Here is a 25,761-nt window from a genome sequence, read left to right as displayed (position 1 = left end):
CAGTGATGAAATGGAGGGAGGAAACTAGACACTGGTTCCCTTTTCTATTCTCTTTTTACTCAAACAACCAATAGAATTGATCTGAAGTTCTCATGTTCTTTCTGCATTTTCAATTATACATTTAATTCAACCTCTGAAGTTTTGTACACCTCTTTCACAGAGGAACAGGTAGTCTTTCATCCTGAATTCCCATAGATCTCACACACACACCAACCGTGCTAGTCTCTCTCACCTCTGCGATGGTATCCACTTCCTCCTTGCCAAACCACTCTGGCTCGTACATATCCGCCAGACAGTCCTGCAGACGCTTGGACGCATCATGCATGGCTGAGGACAGACAGGCAGACACAGACAGACAGACAGACAGACAGGTCAAAAACTGAAATGAAACTGGGCCTACAACAGGAAGAGGTCTGTGTGTATTAGTGTGTGTGTGAACACTACAACTGTGTCGCTCCCAAAATAGACAAGATCGAAACTGACAGATATTACTGTAATACCTAATAATAAGTTACAGGATACCTGCACACACATTTATACATTTACGTCATTTAGCAGACGCTCTTATCCAGGGCGACTTACAAATTGGTGCATTCACCTTATGATATCCAGTGGAACAACCACTTTACAACAGTACATCTATGTCTTTTTTTGGGGGGGGGGTTAGAAGGATTACTATATCCTATCCCAGGTATTCCTTAAAGAGGTGGGGTTTCAGGTGTCTACGGAAGGTGGTGATTGACTCCGCTGTCCTGGCGTCGTGAGGGAGCTTGTTCCACCATTGGGGTGCCAGAGCAGCGAACAGTTTTGACTGGGCTGAGCGGGAACTGTGCTTCCGCAGAGGTAGGGAGGCGAGCAGGCCAGAGGTGGATGAATGCAGTGCCCTTGTTTGGGTGTAGGGCCTGATCAGAGCCTGAAGGTACAGAGGTGCCGTTCCCCGTTTATAAGTCTATGCTAGGTAAAACCCTGCCTTATCTCAGCTCACTGGTCACCATAGCAGCACCCACCCGTAGCACGCGCTCCAGCAGGTATATCTCACTGGTCACCCCCAAAGCCAATTCCTCCTTTGGCCGCCTTTCCTTCCAGTTCTCTGCTGCCAATGACTGGAACGAACTGCAAAAATCACTGAAGCTGGAGACCCATATCTCCCTCACTAGCTTTAAGCACCAGCTGTCAGAGCAGCTCACAGATCACTGCACCTGTACATAGCCCATCTGTAAACAGCCCATCCAACTACCTCATCCCCATACTGTATTTATTTATCTTGCTCCTTTGCACCCCAGTATCTCTACTTGCACATCTACCATTCCAGTGTCTAATTGCTGTATTTGAATTACTTCGCCACCATGGCCTATTTATTTATCTTACCTCATTTGCACTCACTGTATATAGATTTTTCTTTTTTCTACTGTATATTTGTTTATTCCATGTGTAACTCTGTGTTGCTGTATGTGTCGAACTGCTGTACTTTATCTTGGCCAGGTCGCAGTTGTAAATGAGAACTTGTTATCAACTAGCCTACCTGGTTAAATAAAGGTGAAATATATATATATTTTTAAAAACACACACACACGCACACACACACACACACACACACACACACACACACAGAAAGACATGCTTCTTACTTTTAACTGCTGCCAGGTAGGCCCTCAAGTCTTTCTGCAGTTTGGTGCCCTCGGCCTGGAAAATACAACAATGGTTTGGACTGGGATTGTGAGCATGATGCCATTTTCACATTACAGAACCAAACTGAGCCAAGCTGTACTGTGCTGCCCTGGTTACACATACAACATAGTTGCTGGGACCATACTGGAAAGGATATTGTGAAAAGACTATCTTAACCAGCCCAGTACGGTTCAGGTCAGTCATGGATCCGTTTGTGTGTGTGTGTGTGTGTGTGTGTGTGTAGGCTGGGAGGGGAGGGAACATTGGGCCACAACAGTGGGTTCACCATCTCAATGAGAGAGGAAGGAGAAAGAGTTGGAAGAGGCGGGACTCTCACCATCTGCTTGTTGAAGTTAGCCACACCCTCCTCGAACGCTGTGTCCCTGGTCTCATCAGCTTTACCCAGCTTCTGAAGGACCTGCCAGAAAGACAAAACATCCCTGGGTGAATACATGAGCACTACAGGGCTACTGCAGGACCTGGGAGAGCACAGTCAATAATCATACACAGTAATACTTTACTTAAAGAGACCCTAGTCTTAATGGCAACGCCCTGCGTAAATAAAGGTAAAATAATACATCTACTGACCTACAAAAATGAATGATATCTTTCCAATTGATTTGGAGGAACGATATAACTGGTAATACACTTGTCTATTTTTAGGCAGGCTGTCAAAGCCATGTGTCTCCTCTGTCTCTGGCAGAGACCAGCTGACAAGCACACCAAAGGCTCTGTCTCCATCTCCTAGTTCAACATGGAGAACTTTGAAGTGTTAAGCTGTTCAACTCTGACTCTCTCTGGTGGAATTTTCTAAATGACACTAAATATTGTATACTACCCTGATAAAGCACATTTCAGTTTCAAAACAGGGCTTGTGAAATGTCATTTTTCATCTCACAGGAAAATAATTCATTTGTGGAGGGGGTTACTGTAGCCTTGTTCACATTGGCAGTTTGAAGTTACTCAAATACAATTTAGATTTATTTGGCATATCTTGTTGCTTGCTAGCTACTTTGTTGACAGTTTGACAAGAACATGACGTTGTAGCTAACTAGCTTGTTAACTATTTACAGACATGAATGTGCTAGAAAGCTAAACAGCTACATACTAGCTAGCTGACTGCCGTGGCAAGCTCGCTGACTGCCGTGGCTAGCTAGCTGACTGCCGTGGCTAGCTCGCTGACTGCCGTGGCAAGCTCGCTGACTGCCGTGGCTAGCTCGCTGACTGCCGTGGCTAGCTCGCTGACTGCCGTGGCTAGCCAAAAACCACTTGTTTTGAAAGTTTGATCATCTTATTCTGAGGCTTTAAGTGTTCTTCCACTATGAATTTGAATATTCAAAACAACTGGGAGCTATTGTTGTCACAACTTGTTACATGACTTCTGCGTGATAGGAAGCACGAGCACCACCAATCAGACTACACCACTGCGCACACACCCGTCATTACTATGACAACTAGCATAGCCATGTCAACAAATAACTGCTGTCTGAACACAAACAAATCTGATTTGGTCACTTGCTGTTTGGACAGTCAGTATTCCAAAACAGATTTGAAAAACAAAACAGATTTCAGCATTAAGGCCTGCAGTGTGAACAAGGCTTAAGTGTCTTCTGTTCAGGGTCAGTTTCCCAAACCCAGATTGAGCATAGTCCTTCACTAAAAACCATTCAAGGGAAAATCTCCATTGAAAGTCCAGGATTCTGAGAAACTGAAACCTTAAAGTTTCACTTCTGTATTCTTTAACATTATAACCTCTGACTCATTCAAACAATAGAAAACGAAAACAGCAGACGTCAGCTTTTAGAAGAGCTTTCATCATTAAAAGAAGGAAGAGGGGAAAGAGGACAAGAATAGAAAAGTAAGCATTACATTGAAGTGAAAAGGAGGGAGTGATTGGGCAATGAAGAGCTGATGACTTGGGGAGTGATGGGGCAATGAAGAGCTGATGACTTGGGGAGTGATGGGGCAATGAAGAGCTGATGACTTGGGGAGTGATGGGGCAATGAAGAGCTGATGACTTGGGGAGTGATGGGGCAATGAAGAGCTGATGACTAGGGGAGATGGGGCAATGAAGAGCTGATGACTTGGGGAGTGATGGGGCAATGAAGAGCTGATGACTTGGGGAGTGATGGGGCAATGAAGAGCTGATGACTTGGGGAGTGATGGGGCAATGAAGAGCTGATGACTTGGGGAGTGATGGGGCAATGAAGAGCTGATGACTAGGGGAGATGGGGCAATGAAGAGCTGATGACTAGGGGAGATGGGGCAATGAAGAGCTGATGACTTGGGGAGTGATGGGGCAATGAAGAGCTGATGACTTGGGGAGTGATGGGGCAATGAAGAGCTGATGACTTGGGGAGTGATGGGGCAATGAAGAGCTGATGACTAGGGGAGATGGATGTACAAATGTAGAGGTTAGAGGGCAGTGAAAGGAAGTAGAGGAAAATATGCAAGGTAAAGGAAGATAAAAAGTCCCCTCATCCAGCTGATCCTGGGGCTGAGTTCACTAACACACTGAATGAAGTCTCAGGACCAGAACAAGCAATCAATCAGAATAAACCAAATTACAACAGTCAAAACAAAACTTCATTACCTATTGGGAAACACAAGCATAAAGCAAACTGCAGTGTTATATGGCCCTAAAATCGACAGTACACCATGGCAAACTATTTCACCATGGTTACTGATCGAAAATGTTGAAAAACCCAACAACAATGCCTTGTGTCCTATTTTTTGTATTTGCTTCGTGCTGTTGATGGTAGTTGCACTTGATTCAGCAGCCGTAGCGCCGGGAAGGCAAAGTGTTCCCATTTTGAACCATTTCATGTCTGAAGGTAGAATTCTGCCTACCAGGCAGGACCAAAGAGTAAATCAAGTGCACCTACAGGCCTACCCCTGGCCAATCAGATAGCTCAGATCACCGTATATGCAGTTTCCTTGCGCCTTGATTGTAAAAAGAAGCCTCAAACGCACACGAAAGTTGATAATATGAGATTTTAAACTTTTAAAACCATGACTAGCGAGAGACTCAACGAAAACAGCAAAGAGCTACAGTTATGAGTAAGTTCGTGTTTAAGTTGTTATTCAGCACTGTCAACACTTTGTTCAACAGGTTTATCAGCCATAAAATGCGCATTTCGTTAAGCTTGCGTTATTATTTGCGGCTTGTCGTCTTTAATATAGAGGAACATTTCACTTTCTCTGCTCATAGGAGTAACATGACTTGGTGCATGAGGCAGAAGTAACGTACCGTTTCCACTACTTCCGAATTCGCCAGACGAAGTTCCGCCCCATTCATTTTCAATGGGAGCACGCGGAGCAATGCGCAGGGGATTGTGGGAAGGTTAGCGGAGCGATAGAAAAAGTCCAGCTCTATTTTATGCAAATTACACGCGGCCACCGCTGTCGTTGAAAAATCAGGTGAGGAGCAGATGTTTGCTTGAAAGTTTTCCCTTCATGAAACATAGTTCCTTCTGTCATTATTTCCGGGCAAACAAAAAAAAAGATGGAGGAAAGCCAAATTGTTGCTGTGTCTGGATTTCTAATTCTATAGGATTTCCTAGAATACAGAGACAAAATCATAAGGTATGAAGGACAATTGCATTGATTTTTGGTGTTGATGGTTGAGGAGAGATTTGCACAACAATGTTTGTTTGTGCTGCCTGTTAGCTATGAACCTCAAGCAACCTATATTACATTTTACATTTTAGTCATTTAGCAGACGCTCTTATCCAGAGCAACTTACAGTAGTGAATGCACACATTTCATACAAAAAAAATTCTCTCCGTACTGGTCCCCTGTGGGAATCAAACCCACAACCCTGGCGTTGCAAACACCATGCTCTACCAACTGAGCCACACGGCTTCGATCGCAAAACTGTGATCGAAGCCACCATTTGTGAATGTGTTGAGTCAATTCAAATTGTGAAATTTGCCCACCAAAGGATAGAAATCACCAGTAACACACATTTATAAATGATAAACTAAGAGCCAAGTTATGCTTGATCCGTGAATGTCGTACGGATGGTGTGACGCCTCCGGAGGCACGCAGAGGTCAAATCAAGCTCCGCCTCTCAAATTTAGTAACAATGCGGATGGCTCCGTATAGCTCCGCATTGACATGATTGGTTGACGGTAGGTGGGGGCGGGAGATCCTTTATAAACAAACTGACTTCCTTGACAACAGCTTTGTACTGCTCTGCGAAGAGTAAGAAGTATAAATGCCTTTACTTCTGCAGAGGCCCCATCACCGTAAATGGTGCACAGCCAATGCAGACGTCTGAATGACCATGCAGCACATTTAAGCATGAATTTCCTATGTAATATGCTACCAATTGGATTATGGTTATGGCTCTTTCATTATACTTGTGTCATGGCATTGATGATTATAACTCACTTCCTGTAAAATACATTGGCCTACATGGACATAAATGGATACTTTGGGTAAAGGACATTGTGGCTTTGACTTGCAAACATTGTTGTACAAATCTCTCTCCCTATCAACATCTCTGTAATCCTCCTCCATGCCATTGACCTTCTGATTTTGTCTCTGTAGTCTAAAATCATTCTCAGAAAATAAACGAGGTAGAATTACAACGCTCCCCCCAACGCACGACACATTTTTAATTTGCCCACAAATTGCCAGCTCCTTATTTCCATGTACAGTCCTGTACCTAGAATCCAAGGGTTGGATTTGCACTAAACAATTTCATGTCAGAAACATCATGTAGAACATCGTATGGTTAGACTCATACATGATCTAGTGCATCAGTTTAAACTGAGAGCATATATAGCTAGTTCATCACTATGTAAATGATGTGTGAGTTTAGCTATTCTCTGCTTCAGATGTATGATGTCAAGGGGCACATGTCCATTAGGCCAGTAATGACATCATACTGTAGACATATGGCTGCATTGGTGATGCATGTCATTATGATATGCAGCCTCCTCCGAACAGTTGATGTTGATGTGTCTAACTTAATCTGTGAAGCATTTATTTGGGCTGCAATTTCTGAGGCTGGTAACTCTAATGAACTTATCCTCTGCAGCAGAGGGAACTCTGGGTCTTCCATTCCTGTGGCGGTCCTCATGAGAGCCAGTTTCATCATAGAGCTGGATGTTTTTTGCGACTGTACTTCAATAAACTTTTCAAACACAATAAGAAGGAAAGAAATTACAAATTAACAAGACACCTGTTAATTGCAATGCATTTCATCCTCATGAAGCTGGTTGAGAGAATGTCAAGAGTGTGCAAAGGGTGGCTACTTTGAAGAATCTCAAATAGAAAAGATATTGATTTATTTAACACTTTTGGTTACATTATTTCATCATTTTGATGTCTTCACTATTATCTTACAATGTATAAAATAGTAAAAAGAAAAACCCTTGAATAAGTAGGTGTCCAAATTTGACTGGTACTTTACATTGTCATGCCAATAAAGCAATTTGAATGTAATTTTGTGTGAGAGAGAGAACTGATAACACTTTAAATGTCTCTTTTTTTTAAAACGTTTGAGTTCAATATCTACTGTTCAATTTTAATAGTTTGTTTTGCGTCTTCTCACTTTTGTTTACTTCACTTGCTTTGGCAATGTAAACATGTTTCCCATGCCAATAAAGCCCCTTTGAAAGAGAGGACTGAAATTGTTGTGGACCTGAGAGAGCGTCAGAGCTCTTTGGCTCGTCATTGTGTCAACAGAGGATGTTGCCAAGGTCACCAGCTAATCTGGTCAGTTGACTCCTCCCACCACACAGCTATAACTAACCCCGGCCACCTGGCTGCCTAATTCTGGCCCAGGACTGGCCCACACGGGACCAGGGGACTTCACTTACACCACGGGGATGATGATCACCACTTCCTGGACATCACAATTATGGACCAGGTTCCATTTCACTCCCTAGTCTCTTGCCATAGAGCCTGGTTGTGTCCAGTAGGCACAAAACAGGAAAAATAAAAAACATTTTGAAACATCAAGGTACTATCTGAACTTGTCCAATAGGAAACGCTTGTTGCATTTTTTGCTACGGTGTGCCCTATTGAACACTACCCTTGCCCTGACACTTTGGCTTTATCACTGAAGAAGACCGTGACAGTATTGACAGATCTGAAAAGACTGGGTAGGTATAATCAATCACTATGTGTCAATGCCGTTGCCTGGTTCTCCCAAAGGATATGTTGTAGCCTCCGCCATTTTGATTTAGCCTGTCCAATCCTCTCAGATCTGAAAAAACAGAAGAGTAGGGGCAACACCATAGTTGTCAGAAAATGAAAATGACCCAGGCCAGAGACAGTGGCACTTGCTGATGGCACAGGGCTTTCCTCTAGTCTTGGACACAATGAGCAACAGTGGCATTTCCTGATGGCACAGGGCTTTCCTCTAGTCTAGGACACATTGAGCAACAGTGGCATTTCCTGATGGCACAGGGTTTTCCTCTCATCTAGGACTCAAGCAACAGTGGCATTTCCTGATGGCACAGGGTTTTCCTCTCGTCTAGGACACAAGCAACAGTGGCATTTCCTGATGGCACAGGGTTTTCCTCTCGTCTCGGACACAAGCAACAGTGGCATTTCCTGATGGCACAGGGTTTTCCTCTCGTCTAGGACACAAGCAACAGTGGCATTTCCTGATGGCACAGGGCTTTCCTCTAGTCTAGGACACAAGCAACAGTGGCATTTCCTGCACCACAGAATGAATAACAGTGGTGCTTCTGTAACAGTGTAGGTTCCGTCCCTCTCTTCGCCCCAACCTGGGCTCGAACCAGAGACCCTTGCACACATCAACAACTGACACCCCACGAAGCATCGTTACCCATCGCACCACAAAAGCCGCGGCCATTGCAACGCAAGGGGAAACCCTACTTCAAGTCTCAGAGCGAGTGACGTCACTGATTGAAACGCTATTAGCGCGCACCACCGCTAACTAACTAGCCATTTCACATCGGTTACACTTCTTACAGTGAGAAACAGCCTTGTGGGCTGTTTTACTGTAGTGTCTACTGTAGTGGAACAGCAGCCTTGGGGCCTGGTTTACTGTAGTGTCTACTGTAGTGGAACAGCAGCCTTGTGGCCTGGTTTACTGTAGTGTCTACTGTAGTGGTACAGCAGCCTTGTGGGCCTGGTTTACTGTAGTGTCTACTGTAGTGGAACAGCAGCCTTGTGGGCCTGGTTTACTGTAGTGTCTACTGTAGTGGAACAGCAGCCTTGTGGGCCTGGTTTACTGTAGTGTCTACTGTAGTGGAACAGCAGCCTTGTGGGCCTGGTTTACTGTAGTGGTACAGCAGCCTTGTGGGCCTGGTTTACTGTAGTGTCTACTGTAGTGGTACAGCAGCCTTGTGGGCCTGGTTTACTGTAGTGTCTACTGTAGTGGAACAGCAGCCTTGTGGGCTGGTTTACTGTAGTGGTACAGACAGACGTCTTATCTTCTGTGAGTGAGGTTAGCCTGACCCAATGCCATCAACACAACCAGATAACTACCAGATGGTTTGTTTGACCTCAGGGATCCTGTGATACCTTCATACAGTGTCATCATCCCCCATATTTAGCCCATGAAAACTACTGTAAAGTTGCCCCCTTGGCCAACTGCCATGCTGTCTAACACCACGCCCCTGAGATCAGAAGTTACAACCTTTTGGTGGAATGTCTAATGGGTGGGTGCAGCAGGAAGAAACTCTATCCATGACCCCCACCATAAGGAGGACTTGAGTCTTAAAGGGATAGTTTACTTTTTGGCCTGAAACCGCTAACTGAGACAATCAATTTCCACTAGAATTGCTGCATTCTCCAAATGCTAAAAACATACTAAAGAACCTACAAATAGTTAGCTAGGTATGTCGAAAATAATGTACTTTTTTTTTTAAACAAGAAGTGAACAATCCTGTTAAACAAGATGAGCAGCAGTCTGTCAGGGGGAGTGCAGAGAGGAAGAGGAAATAGCAGGAAGGGGAGGGGCTGTACAGTAGAAGACTGCCAAGGACTTCAAAGAACTCCGGCAGTGATTAAACACCAGGCATGGGGCCTTACTGTAAGCTGTAGGGGCCTTGGGGCCTTACTGTAAGCTGTACAGATCATGAGTCCCAGGAGTACATTTCAGGAGTACATTTCAGGAGTACATTTCATCACAGACTCTTAGCTCGTAGTTGTCGTGAGTTCGGGGTTCTCATTCAACACTGTGAGCGAGTCACTACTTCTGTGGTCAGAAGTTCCATATGTTAAGAGGACGGGGAAGTCCCGAGGTCTATTCTTATACGTTCTAGACTGTCTGCAGCACCTGCTGTGGCAAGGTTGAAACTAAAGGTCCTAAAGCAATGGTATCACTATTTCCAGTGATATTCTCCCTCCCGACAACATCTCGAGTACTGACCAGCACATTCTACTCTCCACGTGTCAACCAAGCCCCCCTGAGGTGATGTTCTGACTAATAGAAGATCAAAAAGAAAGTTACACACTCATTTCTCCTTGCTGTGGACTGATTCAACCAAGCACCACAAGACTCATCCAGAGTCTGGACGCCGTTCCATATTCCGTCAGGTTGAACTCTATAGCCTCTAGATCTGTCAGTGTGGTAATTCACCACAGGAGTTGTTGACAGGCCAAACTGAATAGAATGTTTTACTGTAGCTGCCCTGAATCAACCAGTTGACTTCACTGACCGAAGGTTGACATTTTAGTCCCCAGGTCAGAGTGTAACAGCCCGACCCCACGTGGCGTGCAAAGAGATGTGCTACTTTCCACCACCAACTACCAGAAGTAACGGAACACACAGAAAAATACACATCACAGTCTCTCTCTCTCCCCCTCACACAGTCTCTCTCGCTCCCCCTCACACACCCCACCAGGCCCCTCTCTGGGTCTTAAGAGAGATTTACCAGGAGCCAAACGGGTTTACTGTGTGTATGTGTGTGTGTGTGTGTGTGTGAAAGAGGGACTGTGTGTGATGTAAGTCGCTCTGGATAAGAGCGTCTGCTAAATGACTTAAATGTAAATGTAAATGTATTTTTCTGTGTGTACCGTCACTTATCTCCCCTCCCCCCTCTCTCTCTCGCAACCCCATCTCTCACACCTCTCCTTCCCCAACTCTGTTTCTCCCTCTCTCCTCCCCTCTCAGCTCTACTAGATCTCTCTCCTTACCCAGTAGAGAGGAATCCATGGAGAAGGAATCTCCGCTGCAGTGCCACACACACAGACACACACACTCCATTAGGCCTCTCTGGGTCTTAAGAGAGAGATTTACCAGGAGCCAAACAGGTTTACTGTGTGTGTGTGCTGCAGAAGTGGATCTTGTGTGTAAAGGTGTGTTCCTCTCCTTCTGGTCTACTAGGCGTTGACAGAGGCCTGAGACATGCCTGCTGCTGCTGACCGGTGTTCAATTTCAGCCCCCAAAATACCCCCGCAGGCCTGACTGGGATGCCAGTGCCAACCACCACCCCTGTCTCTCTCACTCACACACACACACACACACACACACACACACACACACACACACACACACACACACACACACACACGATGGAGGCCTTGTGAGCTACTGCTATTCATAGATACCCCCCCAGTCCAGCAGAGAGGTTTTCAGGGCATGGACAGGTGTGCAGGCAGAGCTGTGGTGGAGGGAGGGAGGGAGGGAGGGAGGGAGGGAGGGAGGGAAGCTTTGAGCCTCAGGGACATGAGGGTGGGCTCTGGAGGTCTGGGAGGTTTTGTCACTACGTGAATAGCATAGGGTCATAACTGGGGTGGCAGAGGTGCAGAGGTCAGTGTATTCAAAGTGCAGGGGGTGTCGGACTTCTGAATGAGACAGGGTGGCCGTCAGGTTTCAAAAGGACACCACCACATGACCGATCAGACACATCCGGATTCCCCAGGAGGAATTCTCCCATCATGCTTTACTGCATGGGTCATTATTGGGCTGCTCGTTGTGTCTACCCTCAGAGGGCGCGGGCTGGCATGACATCACTATGACAACCACGATGGGCACCCAGTGACAGCGTCCTCTAGATTCCTCCACTCCGTCCACTGGTGAAACTTTAGGTCAGTCACTAGGGAGGGGTTAGCCAATAGCAAGCCAAAAACTACCAAGTGGAATCTAAATGTGACCACCACCCACCAGCCATGCAGACAGAGTTACTGGTCAGAGAAGACAGCTGGTGGCAGGGTGAAGGGGTAAGGCAGAGTTACTGGTCAGAGAAGACAGCTGGTGGCAGGGTGAAGGGGTAAGGCAGAGTTACTGGTCAGAGAAGACAGCTGGTGGCAGGGTGAAGGGGTAAGGCAGAGTTACTGGTCAGAGAAGACAGCTGGTGGCAGGGTGAAGGGTTAAGGCAGAGTTACTGGTCAGAGAAGACAGCTGGTGGCAGGGTGAAGGGGTAAGGCAGAGTTACTGGTCAGAGAAGACAGCTGGTGGCAGGGTGAAGGGGTAAGGCAGAGTTACTGGTCAGAGAAGACAGCTGGTGGCAGGGTGAAGGGGTAAGGCAGAGTTACTGGTCAGAGAAGACAGCTGGTGGCAGGGTGAAGGGTTAAGGCAGAGTTACTGGTCAGAGAAGACAGCTGGTGGCAGGGTGAAGGGTTAAGGCAGAGTTACTGGTCAGAGAAGACAGCTGGTGGCAGGGTGAAGGGGTAAAGCAGAGGGGGAAAATACATGTGTCTTTCTCATAGCCGAGCAATGGATGAGACTTGACAGTATGGTAACACAAGAATAGTGGCTATGATGTTGAGGAGTGAGATGGTTAATGAGGGTGGGGACAGAAACATATTAAAGTTTTTCAGGTGAGAGTGATGTTGCTTCCCCTCTTGAGACGCGTCAACTCAAACCGAGCTCCTTCCAGGAGAACTCATTCCCTATAATACAACTCCTTTTACTTTTTTGTTTACGTTTCAAGTTATCGATTTCATTCAGGCATTGATTCAAACTCCTGAAATAGCTCTACTGCTGACTTGGGGATGAAGGTTAATGCCAGAAGACTCCAGGTCAAAGGTCAAACCAGGAGGGCTGGCAAGCACTCTCTCAAACACACATATGTACTGTATGTATACACATTATCAGACGGACAAACACACAAGAACACTGAAGAATGCCAAGTCACACTCAGCCAGTCTTTTTCCATCCCTACTCCCCTCCCCATCCTAGGGGCCCATCCTAGGGGCCAAGCATCTATCCATAGATTGTCATTCCAAGCCAAGTAGACAGGAGTGGGATTACCATTCCTATAATGAGGACATGACAGGAAGTGACCATGTGGATTTGTAGACAAGCCTGTACTCCAACCGAAACCGAGGTGTCCCACTGTGGTAAAGTAGAGCTGAAGAGAAGACGAGGCTAGGTCTGTCTGCTCCATGGTTTAGTTCCCCCCTTGCAGTTGACTGAGCTTCCTGTTGTATGCCAGAGTCTGGTGTTGTTATGGTCGTTAATGCCCCAGGGTTTAGGCAAAGAGTCATCCAACTAGACAACATTTCCTGCCTGCTTCACTTAGGAGAAGTTCGGCTTTGGAAAGTAGAAAGTCTCGTTGAAAATGTTATTCTGACACTATCATGTAATTACTCATAATTAATAATCGTGCACACAATTTCAAAGTTCAATCAGTGAGGACATTTCCAGGACTAGACGCATAAAAGTAAAAAAAAAAACAGGTCAAATAAAACAGCAATTTTAGCAATAACCTACACTTCGCTGCGAGCTCTAGATAGGCTAGTCTACATTGTAACATCATACTGTAACACACGCATTGTAACAAAGTAGTTATTTGGACAGAACAAAGACAACCGGTTAGAAAAATAAGCATGCGTGTGTCTGCAATTTCATTTGTCTGCGCATTCGGCTCTTCCTGCAATAACCCAACCCCCTGCTGCCTGTCAAAACTAACGGGTTAGATTCACAAATGAGGCCGAGAACGCAAATAGAAATAGCGGAGCGGGCTTGACATTTAGATGGAAAGCTGGGTGTAGAACTGGACAACCACAGTACCCAGTTGAATGCACTCTGTGCGGTTTCAATGGAGAAAAAACCGTAGTGTGAAAGTAGGTAACAGTTCACGTCAGTCTACCTGCTTACCTTTTCTTGCGCTCTGCTAAGTCTTTTCTGCATGTTGGTGGCCAGTTTCCCAGTGTTGATCCCTTTCCCCGTTTTTCCCTGCTCCTCAGCCATTGTACCGTTCTTTACTGCTCCGAATCCCCAATAAACAGATATGGGATGTAAACTGGTGTGAAGAAAGAAAGGGACAGAACTTGTCGAACAGGAGGGAGGGTATGGGCAGATGCGAGGGACTCCCCAGGACTCGGTGCTGCGTAAAAGCCCTCGATAACGGTGTGGGTACCGCGTAATTGTAATCCCGATGACTGCTTCTTAAAGGTGCAACACGTAATCTAATAAACTCAGGTAGTTTAACAACATAGTCCCACGTGTAAAAACAAAGAAAAAAAGTAACTTTTTGGCAATTGACGCTACAAGAAGCGAATTGATGAAGCAAAGATCCGAAAATCGTCCCTTCTTGCTCGTCAGTCAATTGATGAGCCTTTGGCCCGTTATGGAGCGATTACATTTCCCCTCTGTTCGTCAACCCTCTTAAAGGCACAGTAGTTAACACTTATTAGCCGACTCGCCAACTGTTATGGCTGCAACTGGTGTTGCTGCTGCGAATAGACTTCTACTTTATGATTTCATTGAATCATATGAAGTATTTTTAACAGTCTACCATCTATGATTTAAAACAGTTATATAGTCTGAGAGAAAGTAGGCCATCTGTAGGCTACATTTTGTTACATGTCATTGTGGCCACAAAATGTCATCGTTATCATATGTGTATTCTGCATCTTGGTTTGAATGGGATTCACCGATGCAGCGAAGTTAAATTGAGATCATAGAAGCGTATTATCGCGTGGAATTCTCTATCACCCTCGTACAGTATCATTGTCTACCAGTAGATGGCAGTAAGAGAAGCTGTGCCAAGACTTAAGAAACAATCTTAAATGCTTTATGAAGCCTTCATATAACTTTTATGGCTTCAGCCTTTAAAGTTGTTGCTTGGGTCCATATCTACAGTAAAGATAGTTACAGTGTTGCGATTTATAATAGGCAACAAAACCAGCAGCATTTCCATAATATTTAATTTCAAAAAATAAATCTTTAAATATCTCATTATACATAATATTAAAATCATAAATATTTCAGACATCGCTTTAATAAAATACAGTAAATGTTGCCTTAAAATATCATACCTCTAGATATGTTCTATTCATGAAGCCTATATTTTCGTTCAGTTGCCAAGTTGTGACATCATAGTTGTGTGCCGACTGTTGTGTCACGGACATCTTACTATGAAGCAATCAAAAAAGATCAAAAAAGAAAATGCTTTAGATTTTCTTCATAATGGTAGCTTGATTTCAATGAGACACTTCTCAATGTTAAATAAAACAAACTCTCTCCCCTTTAGAAACTATGGTCTCACGCACAGACATGACAAGGTCCACCTGTCCCATCTGTGTGAAGAGGACACACCCATTTGTATTTTTTCCTCAGGGGTCACAATGATTCGTATACTATGGTGTGAGAGAACACATATTGTCTGTCTGTCCAGATTCATTCATGGCTCAATCTCCTCTCTCCAATGAAATAGGGTGGTCAGTCGTCCAGCCCCACACTTTTCCTGAGAGTCCGCCCTCTGCATCAGTGTGCTAGACTCGAGAACAAGGTAAGCCCCGCCCATTTATAGTCAGGTCCAATGGGGCATCAGTCCAGTGGGTCATCTGGTCTGTATATCTCCCAACCAAGCCAGTTACATTACTTCTTCATTTCCTTCCCAGTCTCCTTCCTCATCTAGAGTCTCACCTCCCTGGGTCAGCCAGTCCCCAGGGATGGAAGTGTCCAGAGTCCAGCAGCAGACTGCCTATCCAGTACAGCAACTGGGAGTACCAGTGAACCCCGGTGTCTCCAAAATGTCCGCCAGTGGAGCCAGTCCAACGGTGCAGCAGGCGCAGCGGGGCGAAGGCTCTGTGGGCGAGGTCATGCCCATCCACCACCGCGTAGCACGATGCCACCATGCCGTTCACCGACAGCGTCCCATGGCGGGTGAGGGGTGCAAACACGCCCTTGTCCTCCTGCACACTCACCCGGGAGATGCGCGAGAGATGCCCCACGCCTTTTCTCCCCTCCTCCCCCTTTCCAACCCCCTCCCCAGACACTGTGGTTAGCACACACTGTCCCGGCCGCGCGTCGCTGGCGTATACCGTCCTCATACTACCAGGAGTTGGCTCCGCCCCCTCAGAGCAGTTTCCCTCGGACACGAACAGCAGGTGGGCAGCAGTGAGTGACATGCTAACCCCGCCTTCTGTCCCAATGGTGTAGAATTCCTTCCGGGTTGCGGGGTCGCGGTCCAGGAAGGTGAGGACCTCGCTGTAAACGAGCTCTCCGCTGCCGTCGCTCCCTGAAGAGGCAAGGACTCGCTCACCCGGCTGCAGGTCCTGGATCAACCTTTGACCCCCGTCCTCTAGGGTCACCCACGCCCCTCCCGGAAAACACCCCCCTGATTTAGCGGCAACGGAGTGCTCTGAGAGAGAGAGAGAGAGAGAGAGAGAGAGAGAGAGGTTGTGAAACAATGCATTCTGTGAGGTGGGTAGGTACACAGTAAGTCTACGCATAGCAAATATATTCCGCCCTTTAAGTAAATATTAGCGTCTTTATTTCCGTCTACTCCACAGAAAAAACTAAAGCTGGCTGAAAGATTAAAGCTGCTGTTTGAATGTGTGTGTGTGTGTGTTTCCATCCCTCAGTTTGTGTGTGTGTAAGTCTGTGTTCATTTGTGTTTTAAGGTGCTGAACTTGATGTGGTACGTTGGGACTGTCTCAAGTCTATCTACACAAATATCTGGGCAAGGTAGGACCAAGGCCAGGTCCAGCCAAGTGATCGGAGAAACAGGAAGTGGAGGTTAATCATCTGTGGACCGAGACTCCGCCCATTGCACCAACATAACCTCAAACTCCACATCATCTCCAATGTATGGTGTAAGTCTTGGTTGTTCAGTGGTGAAGTTTCCTCTAGGCACAGGTCTAGGATCAGCTTCCGTTCCCCCAATCATAAGCTTAACCATTAGTGGGGAAAATACAAAACTGACCCAAGATCAGCATCTAGGGGCACCTTCTTGGTAAATCATTCTTCTTCATTCACCTTTCCAGTCCTGAATTTAGTAGGGGTCGGTTTGGGTAGCGCTCCTTTGTGTGCTCTTGGGGTCAGTTTTATTTAACTAGGCAAGTCAGTTAAGAACAAATTCTTATTTTCAATGACGGCCCAGGAACAGCCTTGTTCAGGGGCAGAACCACAGATTTTTACCTTGTCAGCTCAGGGATTCGATCTTGCAACCTTTCGGTTACTAGTCCAACGCTCTAACCACTAGGCTACCTACTGCCCCGCCCCTCAGTAAGTGTTAGAATGGAGTTTCAAGGAAGCCTTGGTATTATGATGTCACTTGTAGCAGCAGATGAGACTTCTTGGTCTATGAAGAGATGTCTTTCTTGAGTGGTTTTTCTTTTTCACAGTTTGAAGTTTCAGTTGAAAAAATAAAAATAAAAATGCCGCCTGGTGCCGTCTTCCGATCAAGTCAAGGACTGGTGACTCGCAACCCGATCTGGGTAGGAAAGACAGAAGGAACAGAGGAAAAGTAAAGAGAGGACAGAGGGAAAAGATCATTTCAGGCACCACGTAGTACAAGAGAAGACAGTTTGATCTGTCTCTGCTCTGTTTTTCTATTCTGTGTTCTATACCGTTCCCCTGACAACCAAATCAGTCCTGAACAAGGGTCATCGCTTAGCTACACTACTAACATCTGTGGCTTTATCAATGAGGCTACATCAATGGGAGGAAGAAGAAGCAGAAGAGAGGCACAAAGTTAACTGAAGCAACGCTGAGCACCAACATATTGCCGCAGCATAGCATGCCAGTAACATAAGGGAATCATTTCTAGCAAAAGGGGGGTTGTGAGTGAGTGAGTGACCACATAAAGTTGCAGTAGCTACCTCTCCCTTAATGCTGAGTCACTCTACTGATCCAAATGTAAGCTTTAAGCAACAATGGACAGGTCATAGATGGGTCAAGAGACAGTGGCGGTGAAGAGGGTTAGAAGGGGTTAGGGAAGAAGCTGAGAAGTCAGTCACCCAAAGCGGCTGTATGTCCCTCTAGCTGTGACCCCCCCAAAAAAAGCAGGCGTCCGTTTTGATTTGATCCATAGTGACGAGGGGGCCACAGTTGAAGGACGTCTTCAAGTGGTTCAGTGTTATGTTTAGTAAGGAATGTAGAGGTGATGCTGTCCCTCCTCTGCTAAGTGTCCAATGTGTGTCCAGTTAAGGTGAAGGCAGTCAAAAACCCTCTCAAATCATTCACTGTGTATCAAATCATTCACTATCCATATTTTCACTATTATCACGTACCGAGAAAGAGTGAGAGGTTGTTTTTTTCGTTAGTGGCAGTTAGGTGAAACAGACGTCCATGCACAGTGTGTTACTGCTGCATCCTCCTTCCTCCTTCCTCCGGTCTCTCTCTGACGCTTGTTCAATCTCCCTCTCCCCTTCAGCCCTCTTTCCCTCCCCTCCTTCCTGCCCCTCTCTCTCCGTCTCTCACCCGACTTCACGCTGCAGTGCACGTGGGCCTTGGACTCGTAGTAGACCCAGTCGAAGCCGGCCTCGACTGCCAGTCGAGCCAACATGGCGTACTTGTTGCGGTCGCGGTCAGAGGTCGTGATGTCGACCGCCCGTCCCTCGTAGTGGAGCGACTCCTCAGAATGGTGGCCGTCCTCGTCCCAGCCCTCTGTGACCCGGAGGCGTACCCCCGGCCACAGGTTCATCACCGAGATGGCCAGAGAGTTCAGCTTGTCCTTGCAGCGCTGCCCGGGGAGGGTAAAGGTTTAAGGGTCATGGGAGGGAGGGAGGGAGGGAGGAGAGGGAGGCAAGAGAGACAGGAGTGTTAGAGATGTGGGGTGATACTTCATGCATCAGTGTGTAATCCAAAGTACATTTATGACAGTTCATGGACTTAAAATGGCTGAAAGAATGATTACACATCCATCTCAATGTAGTCCATAGCTCTTTCTCAATGGTCTTTCTTTGATTCCTCGTGTCTTCTTTTCTCACCTCCTGCTCAAAAGGCATTGGAGGAGAAGATCAAAAAGTCCAGACACAAGCATTCGAGGACAGCCAATTGAGAAAGAACCCTGGTGCTATAGCTATCCATCAGGCATCCACCCCATCCAACCAATGTAGAAGCCTGGGGCTGTTCAACAAACCACCCCCCCCCCCGCATCTGGCCTGCACACAATGCCCCCCTACAGTCTCATCAGCCTGGGTGTTTGCTCTCTGTGGTGAGAGAGGAGGCTGAGAGTCTAAGTTAGGGACCGGAGAAAGGGACCGGAGATAGGGACCGGAGAAAGGGACCGGAGAAAGGGACCGGAGAAAGGGACCGGAGAAAGGGACCGGAGAAAGGGACCGGAGAAAGGGTGGAGAGGTAGGTGGGATAGGGTGGAGAGGTAGGTGGGATAGGGTGGACTGGTAGGTGGGATAGGGTGGACTGGTAGGTTGGGGTGAGGTTAGGGGGGTATTGGGGTAGAGGGGTGGTGTGAAGTTAGAGGGTATTGGACAGGAGGATAGAGGGAGACGTGGGTATGAACAGCCCGCCAATGCAGCTCTCCCCAAACTTGGGTCTGGTGAGGGTGAACAAATAGAGGGTGAGAGGTCCTATTGAGGACCCTGAGGGTGTTGGACGTTCCCTAGTCACACACACACACACACACACACACACACACACACACACACACACACACCACTTGCCCTCAGATCACCTAAAGCTTAATTTCTCATTATTTTTGTCACCATCTCATTCACAATAGGATACATGACACTACTTTGTGATAAGTGTGAAAACACAGAGCAGGGGTATTCAAATCTCACCCTATACGAGGTCCAGACTACTGCTGGTTCTCTCGTCTACCTGATAATGAATTGCACTCACCTGGTGTCCCAGGTCTAAATCATTCCCTGAATAGAGGGGAAGAATGAAAAAAAAAGCAACAGAACTGGCTTGGTCCAGATTACAATTTGAGGGACATGTAGACAGTGTGACATATAGCTTCTGCAGACTGAAAGGGTGCGTTAGGTCACAAGTTTCCCGAAGCCGGTGATATACACAGGCCCTTACTGTTTCACCCTGTATACATTTCTGTTCAGAACACATACAGTGTACATGTCTGGTAGGTGTATTATATATATATATATATATATATATATATATATATATATATATATATATATATATATATACATACATACATACATACATACATACATACATACATACATACATACATACATACATACACACACACACACACACACACACACACACACACACACACACACACACACACACACACACACACACAGTGGTAGGTGTATTATATATATACACGTATAAACTGAGTGTACAAAACATTTAGGTACACCTATATGTACACAGTGAATTTGGAAAGTATTCAGACCCCTTGACTTTATCCACATTTTGTTACGTTACAGCCTTATTCTAAAATGGATTTTACGTTTCTTTTCCCTCATTGATCTACACACAATACCCTATAAAACAGAAATACCTTATTGACATAAGTATTCACTCTCTTTGCTATGAGTTGAGCTCAGGTGTATCCGTTACCCATTGATCATCCTTGAGATGTTTCTACAACTTGATTGGAGTCCCTCTGTGGTAAATTTAATTGATTGGACATGATTTGGAAAGGCACACACCTGTCTATATAAGGTCCCACAGTTGAAAGTGCACGTCAGAGCAAAAACCAAGCTATGAGGTGGAAGGAATTGTCCGTAGTGCTCAGAGACAGCATTGTGTTGAGGCACAGATCTGGTGAAGGGTACCCAAACATTTCTGCAGCATTGAAGGTCCCCAAGAACACAGTGGCCTCCATCATAATTAAATGGAAGAAGTTTGGAACCACCAAGACTCTTCCTTGAGCTGGCTGCCCAGCCAAACTGAGCAATCGGGGGAGAAGAGGCTTGGTCAGGAAGGTGACCAAGAACCCGATGGTCACTCTGACAGAGCTCCAGAGTTCCTCTTTGGAGATGGGAGAACCTTCCATAAGGACAACCATCTCTGCAGCACTCCACCAATCAGGCCTTTAAGGTAGAGTGGCCAGACGGAAGCCACTCCTCATTAAAAGGAGCATGACAGCCCGCTTAAAGTTTGCCAAAAGACACCTAAAGACTCTCAGACCATGAGAAACAAGATTCTCTGGTCTGATGAAACCAAGATTGAACCCAAGTGCATTGTCTGGAGGAAACCTGGCACCATCCCTATGGTGAAGCATGCTCATGGCAGCATCATGCTGTGGGGATGTTTTTCAGCAGCAGGGACTGGGAGACTAGTCAGGATTGAGGGAAAGATGAACAGAGCAAAGTACAGAGAGATCCTTGATGAAAACCTGCTCCAGAGTGCTCAGGACCTCAGACTGGGGTGAAGGTTCCCCTTCCAACAGGATAACGACCCTAAGCACACAGCCAAGACAACGCAAGGGTGTCTTCGGTACAAGTCTCTGAATGTCCTTGAGTGGCCCAGCCAGAGCTTGGACATGAACCCGTTTTAACATCTCTGGAGAGCCCTGAAAATAGCTGTGCAGCGACGCAGAGCTTGAGAGGATCAGCAGAGAAGAATAGGAGAAACTCCCCAAATACAGGTGTGCCAAGCTTGTAGCGTCATACCCAAGAAGACTCAAGGCAGTAATCACTGCCAAAGGTGCTTCAACAAAGTACTGAGTAAAGGTGATTTCTGTTTATTTTTATAAATTTGCAAACATTTCTAAAAACCTGTTTTTGCTTTGTCATTATGGGGTATCGTGTGTAGATTAATGAAGAAAAAAAACAATTTCATCATTTTAGAATAAGACTAATGTAACAAAATGTGGAAAAAGTCACGGGTCTGAATACTTTCCGAATGCAGTGTATACACTACCGTTCAAAAGTTTGGGGTCACATATAAATATCCTTCTTATTGAAAGAAAAGCACATTTTTTGTCCATTAAAATAACATCCAATTGATCAGAAATACAGTGTAGACATTGTTAATGTTGTAAATGAGTATTGTAGCTGGAAACGGCTGATTTTTAATGTAATATCTACATAGGCGTACAGAGGCCCATTATCACTCCTGTGTTCCAATGGCACGTTGTGTTAGCTAATCCACGTTTATAATTTTAAAAAGGCTAATTGATCATTAGAAAACCTTTTGCAATTATGTTAGCACAGCTGAAAATTGTTGTCCTGATTAAAGAAGCAAAAGAACTTGCCTTCTTTAGACTAGTTGAGAAACTGGAGCATCAGCATTTGTGGGTTCGATTACAGGCTCAAGATGGCCAGAAACTCATCAGTCTATTCTTGTTCTGGGAAATGAAGGATATTCCATGCGAGAAATGGAACATCTTGTACAACACTATGTACTACTCCCTTCACAGAACACTGCAAACTGGCTCTAACCAGAATAGAAAGAGGAGTGGGAGGCCCCAGTGCACAACTGAGCAAGAGGACAAGTACATTAGAGTGTCTAGTTTAAGTAACAGACGCCTCAAGTCCTCAACTGGCAGCTTCATTAAATAGTACCCGCAAAACACCAGTCTCAACATCAACAGCGAAGAGGCGACTCCGGGATACTGGCCTTCTAGGCAGAGTTCCTCTGTCCAGTGTCTGTGTTCTTTTGACCATCTTAATCTTTTATTTTTATTGGCCAGTCTGAGATATGGCTTCTTCTTTGCAACTCTGCCTAGAAGGCCAGCATCCCGGAGTCGCCTCTTCACTGTTGACGTGAAGAACAGTAGTGTGTGTATATATATATATATATATATATATATATATATATACACACACACACACACACACACACACACATACATACATACATACATACCACACTGAGTGTATAAAACATTCAAAACACCTTCCTAATATTGAGTTTCCCCCCTTTTGCCCTCAGAACAGCCTCAATTTGTCGGGCATGGACTCTACAAGGTGTCGAACAGACTGAAATTGGGACGCTGGCCCACGTTGACTCCAATGCTTCCTTCCGTTGTGTCCAGTTGGCTGGATGTCTTTTGGCTGGTGGACAATTCTTGATACACACTGGAAGCTGTTGAGCTTTTCCGTTTTTGACACTCAAACCGGTGCGCCTGGCACCTACTACCATACCCTATTCAAAGGTATGTAAATCTTTTAGTGTTCATAGCAATTAGTGTTCATAGCTTTGGCCTGGATTCACCTGGTCAGTCTGTCAAGGAAACAGCAGGTGTTCATAATGTTTTGTACACTCAGTGTATGTATTCTACCGCATGATGTCTATTAAGAGGAGACATAGGCAGAGGCACTGCCACTCTAGGCCAACTGCACAGCTAAACTCGTGCTAGATTGGTAGTGGCCCCTATAGGTTACAATAATATTTTGACACTATGCGTCTTTTACGTGTTGCATTTGGAAAGGCTTAGGCTATTAGTTTGGCCAATGTTGTATTTCAAAATCTATGTATGGTATTCTAACTTATTTTTCCATGTCGGTCCTCTCAGGTTCACCGGGATAAGAATAGCTCATTGCAGAGTCCCAATAGATGCCTTTTCACAGAGTGGTGTGGATTTTAACATCTATATTTTTTCTCTGCGGTCGCAGACACGAACTAGAGTCCATAAATCAGTCGATTAATTTTGTTGGTTTTACTTTCAAGGTACAGATCGACGGGGTTTCTGTAGGCGCGGTTTCGCACTGACCACGAGCTACACAAACATTCGATGTCGAGTTGACAACACGTGCCTGTGCAGTGTGCACACCTATGGCTTCAGCCGCTGAACAGTCACGTCTGTATGAGCGCTCCAGTGCCACTCGCGGGCAGGCAAGTCACCACCGCTGATTTAAAAATAAGAGGCGAAAAAATGTGTATAATTAAGTCTTGAATGCATGATGTGAAGTGGCCTATTTTTGCACATGTGTGCTTCAAAAACAAACAGAAAAATAACACAAAATAGTGAAAAACAAACAGGAGTTTGTCTCCTGTGGCAGGCGGCGGCGGTCGCGCTCGGAGCACATAAATTGTGCGCAGGTCAAGTTAAACGCGCAGCCCTGTTTGTTGTGTGCGCTTGGAGCGAGGTGACAGCTAAAAACCGAGTGAGATCGGCACTCTGTTTCCACGTGGGGGACATAAATGCTCGCCTTTCAGAGGAAGCCCGTGGTCACAAGAGGCAGATATAAATACTTTATTCCGAGGGAATTGAAGTCAAATAAATTCCACTCTCGGAACCACATCAATGAGCGTGTCGTAAAAAGTCTGACAGTCCAAAAGGCGACCGTTAACTCTGGCCAGTCAGGCTTAAACGAACTGTAAACATTTGCATATGCACAGAGTCAGGCTCTGACCAAGTAGGACGATTGGGTGTTTTTACCCAAAAATGATCCGTACTTTTATTGAAATGGTTGCGTTCTAGGGTTTGTTGCAGCTGCCCAGCTTTACGCATGCGGCAGCCCCAATTTTAATGAACTCCAAATAACTCATGTGATGCTATTTCAGCTCTGGACGAAAAATGTTGGAACCAACCATCAGACCAGTTATTGGAGCCGTCAGTCCAACTTTTACTGATGTCCTGCGGGTGACCTGATGAGGGACAGACTGGCAAACCTCTCCATATCCCAATAGCATTCTGAGTCACCCTCCATATCTATCGTGTTGCCAACAATACGCTCTTTGGATTGCGTGACTCAAGCACGTTGTGCAAATACGCACTCTGTAATCAGTGCTGTGCACTGCTCCTGGCCAGGAAACCAAAGTCAATAACACGGCATCGATAAGACAGGTCCACGGGTTTAAAGGCTGAGCAAAGTACAAGAGGTAGGCTTTAGGCAGATACCCAATCCCACATAAGTGTCCCAAGTGCAGCTATGCGTTTGACATGGCCAATGAAACATGATATCACAGTAGGGCTTTACGAATCTAGTCTATCCAGGGTAGAGGCTAGTCTTACCTGTGTCATCATCCGGTCTGCACCTGTGTTCTCTTCATCTTTAAAGATGATGTCAGGGTTATAGTTCGGGGTCAGCTCTTTGAAGCGCTCCGAGTTCCGTGTTATTTTCCCCTCATATCGACCACTCGCACCTAGTGTCTTCTCGGCTACGTTAGGGCTGAACTGCTTGTAGGCAAGTGGCGCGAGCTTCCTCGGTGACCTCCTCTTGCCATATCCCCTTCCCGGCCCGCAGCCCTCGCTGACCTGCGAGAGAATCACTGCGCACCCGGCGAGGCACACCACGAGCCTGGGGAGTAGCATTCCACTCACCCACGCCAACGGACACCCCAAAAGGAGGTGACAGAAACAAATGTCACTGATCAATTTAAAACACCTCCTCCCCCTGGTCGCTGCTTATCTCCTTTCACAGGGTACAAGAGGGGGAGGAGTACAGGACAGTTACAAATTAATCACCAAGTCCCCAAAACTCGCCATATCCCGGCGCGCAAAAAGACGCTGCGCTACTGGAGATGTAGTACCGCGCCGGCGTCTTTTAAAACCCCAGGTAAGATCCCCTATAATAAAGTACTGGTGCGTTCAGCTGCTCCTCTCACGGTGAACGTCTCGTCTCCCAGTCCAAGTGGAGACACGCGCATAAATAGGGAAAGATCGTTTATCTTGGCAGACAGGTTCAAAGCCGTTCCCTAGCTGTGAGAAACGTCCCTCAGTCAGACAGGCCCGGGTGCGCAGACTGACTGGGCTTTTTGGGTAGCGGTCAAAGGGTGTCCCCGCAGCGGTTTTCCTGCCACTCGGCTTGGCTCTCAATGCGTGGCCTGTGGTGCAAGACTCTCAGCTCAACTGGAAATGGAAGAGTTCCGAAAGATCAGATGCCGTGGAGGAGACCGCGCCCTGCCAGTCCTGCCCTCTGTCCCGTCCCAGCCTACCTCTCCTCCCATCTGGTCAGCCCGGCCGAGCCATTTCACTTTATTGCCCACACGCTCGGCTCTTTCTGCTCAACGCCACTGTGCTAGACAAACACCAGCCTACAGCAGTCTAGACTCGCGCACACACCGACACTGTCCTTTGGACCCGTGTGATTATC

At 46.1% G+C, this 25,761-nt stretch overlaps 2 protein-coding genes across 4 annotated transcripts in view; both read right to left on the bottom strand.

The window, feature by feature from the left end:
• Positions 1 to 14,177, bottom strand: part of LOC115182086 (myc box-dependent-interacting protein 1-like) — a 43,938-nt gene extending 29,761 nt beyond the window's left edge. For 2 of the 3 annotated variants that reach the window (XM_029743732.1, XM_029743733.1), the window contains exons 1-4: positions 13,703 to 14,177; positions 2,006 to 2,086; positions 1,629 to 1,683; positions 233 to 327 (exon numbers count right to left, since the gene is read on the bottom strand). In XM_029743732.1, the coding sequence (XP_029599592.1) occupies positions 233 to 327; positions 1,629 to 1,683; positions 2,006 to 2,086; positions 13,703 to 13,795 (324 nt within the window). In that variant the 5' untranslated portion in view covers positions 13,796 to 14,177. The remainder of the gene's footprint in view (positions 1 to 232; positions 328 to 1,628; positions 1,684 to 2,005; positions 2,087 to 13,702) is intronic. The other variant, XM_029743734.1, reaches the window with a different exon arrangement.
• A 558-nt stretch (positions 14,178 to 14,735) lies between these two features.
• LOC115182103 (indian hedgehog B protein) lies at positions 14,736 to 25,707 on the bottom strand. Its single transcript, XM_029743756.1, has 3 exons — positions 24,681 to 25,707; positions 18,257 to 18,518; positions 14,736 to 16,193 (listed from the first exon to the last, which is right to left on the bottom strand). The coding sequence occupies exons 1-3, from the start codon at positions 24,978 to 24,980 to the stop codon at positions 15,472 to 15,474; spliced, it is 1,284 nt and encodes a 427-aa protein (XP_029599616.1). The 5' UTR covers positions 24,981 to 25,707; the 3' UTR covers positions 14,736 to 15,471.
• Positions 25,708 to 25,761: the final 54 nt, after the last annotated feature.

This window comes from Salmo trutta, unplaced genomic scaffold (genome assembly GCF_901001165.1).
Source record: "Salmo trutta unplaced genomic scaffold, fSalTru1.1, whole genome shotgun sequence".
In the NCBI taxonomy this organism is placed as follows: domain Eukaryota; kingdom Metazoa; phylum Chordata; class Actinopteri; order Salmoniformes; family Salmonidae; genus Salmo; species Salmo trutta.
This window is presented reverse-complemented; position numbering and strand designations above follow the sequence as displayed.

What these genes read in the sequence shown, in the direction of transcription:
- LOC115182103 (XM_029743756.1), bottom strand. Translation starts at nt 24,980, where the DNA reads ATGCTACTCCCCAGGCTCGTGGTGTGCCTCGCCGGGTGCGCAGTGATT. An exon ending in CAGACCGGATGATGACACAG is followed by an intron (nt 18,519 to 24,680) that starts GTAAGACTAGCC and finishes CTCCCCGGGCAG; the next exon opens with CGCTGCAAGGACAAGCTGAA. An exon ending in GCACTGCAGCGTGAAGTCGG is followed by an intron (nt 16,194 to 18,256) that starts GTGAGAGACGGA and finishes TCTCTCTCTCAG; the next exon opens with AGCACTCCGTTGCCGCTAAA.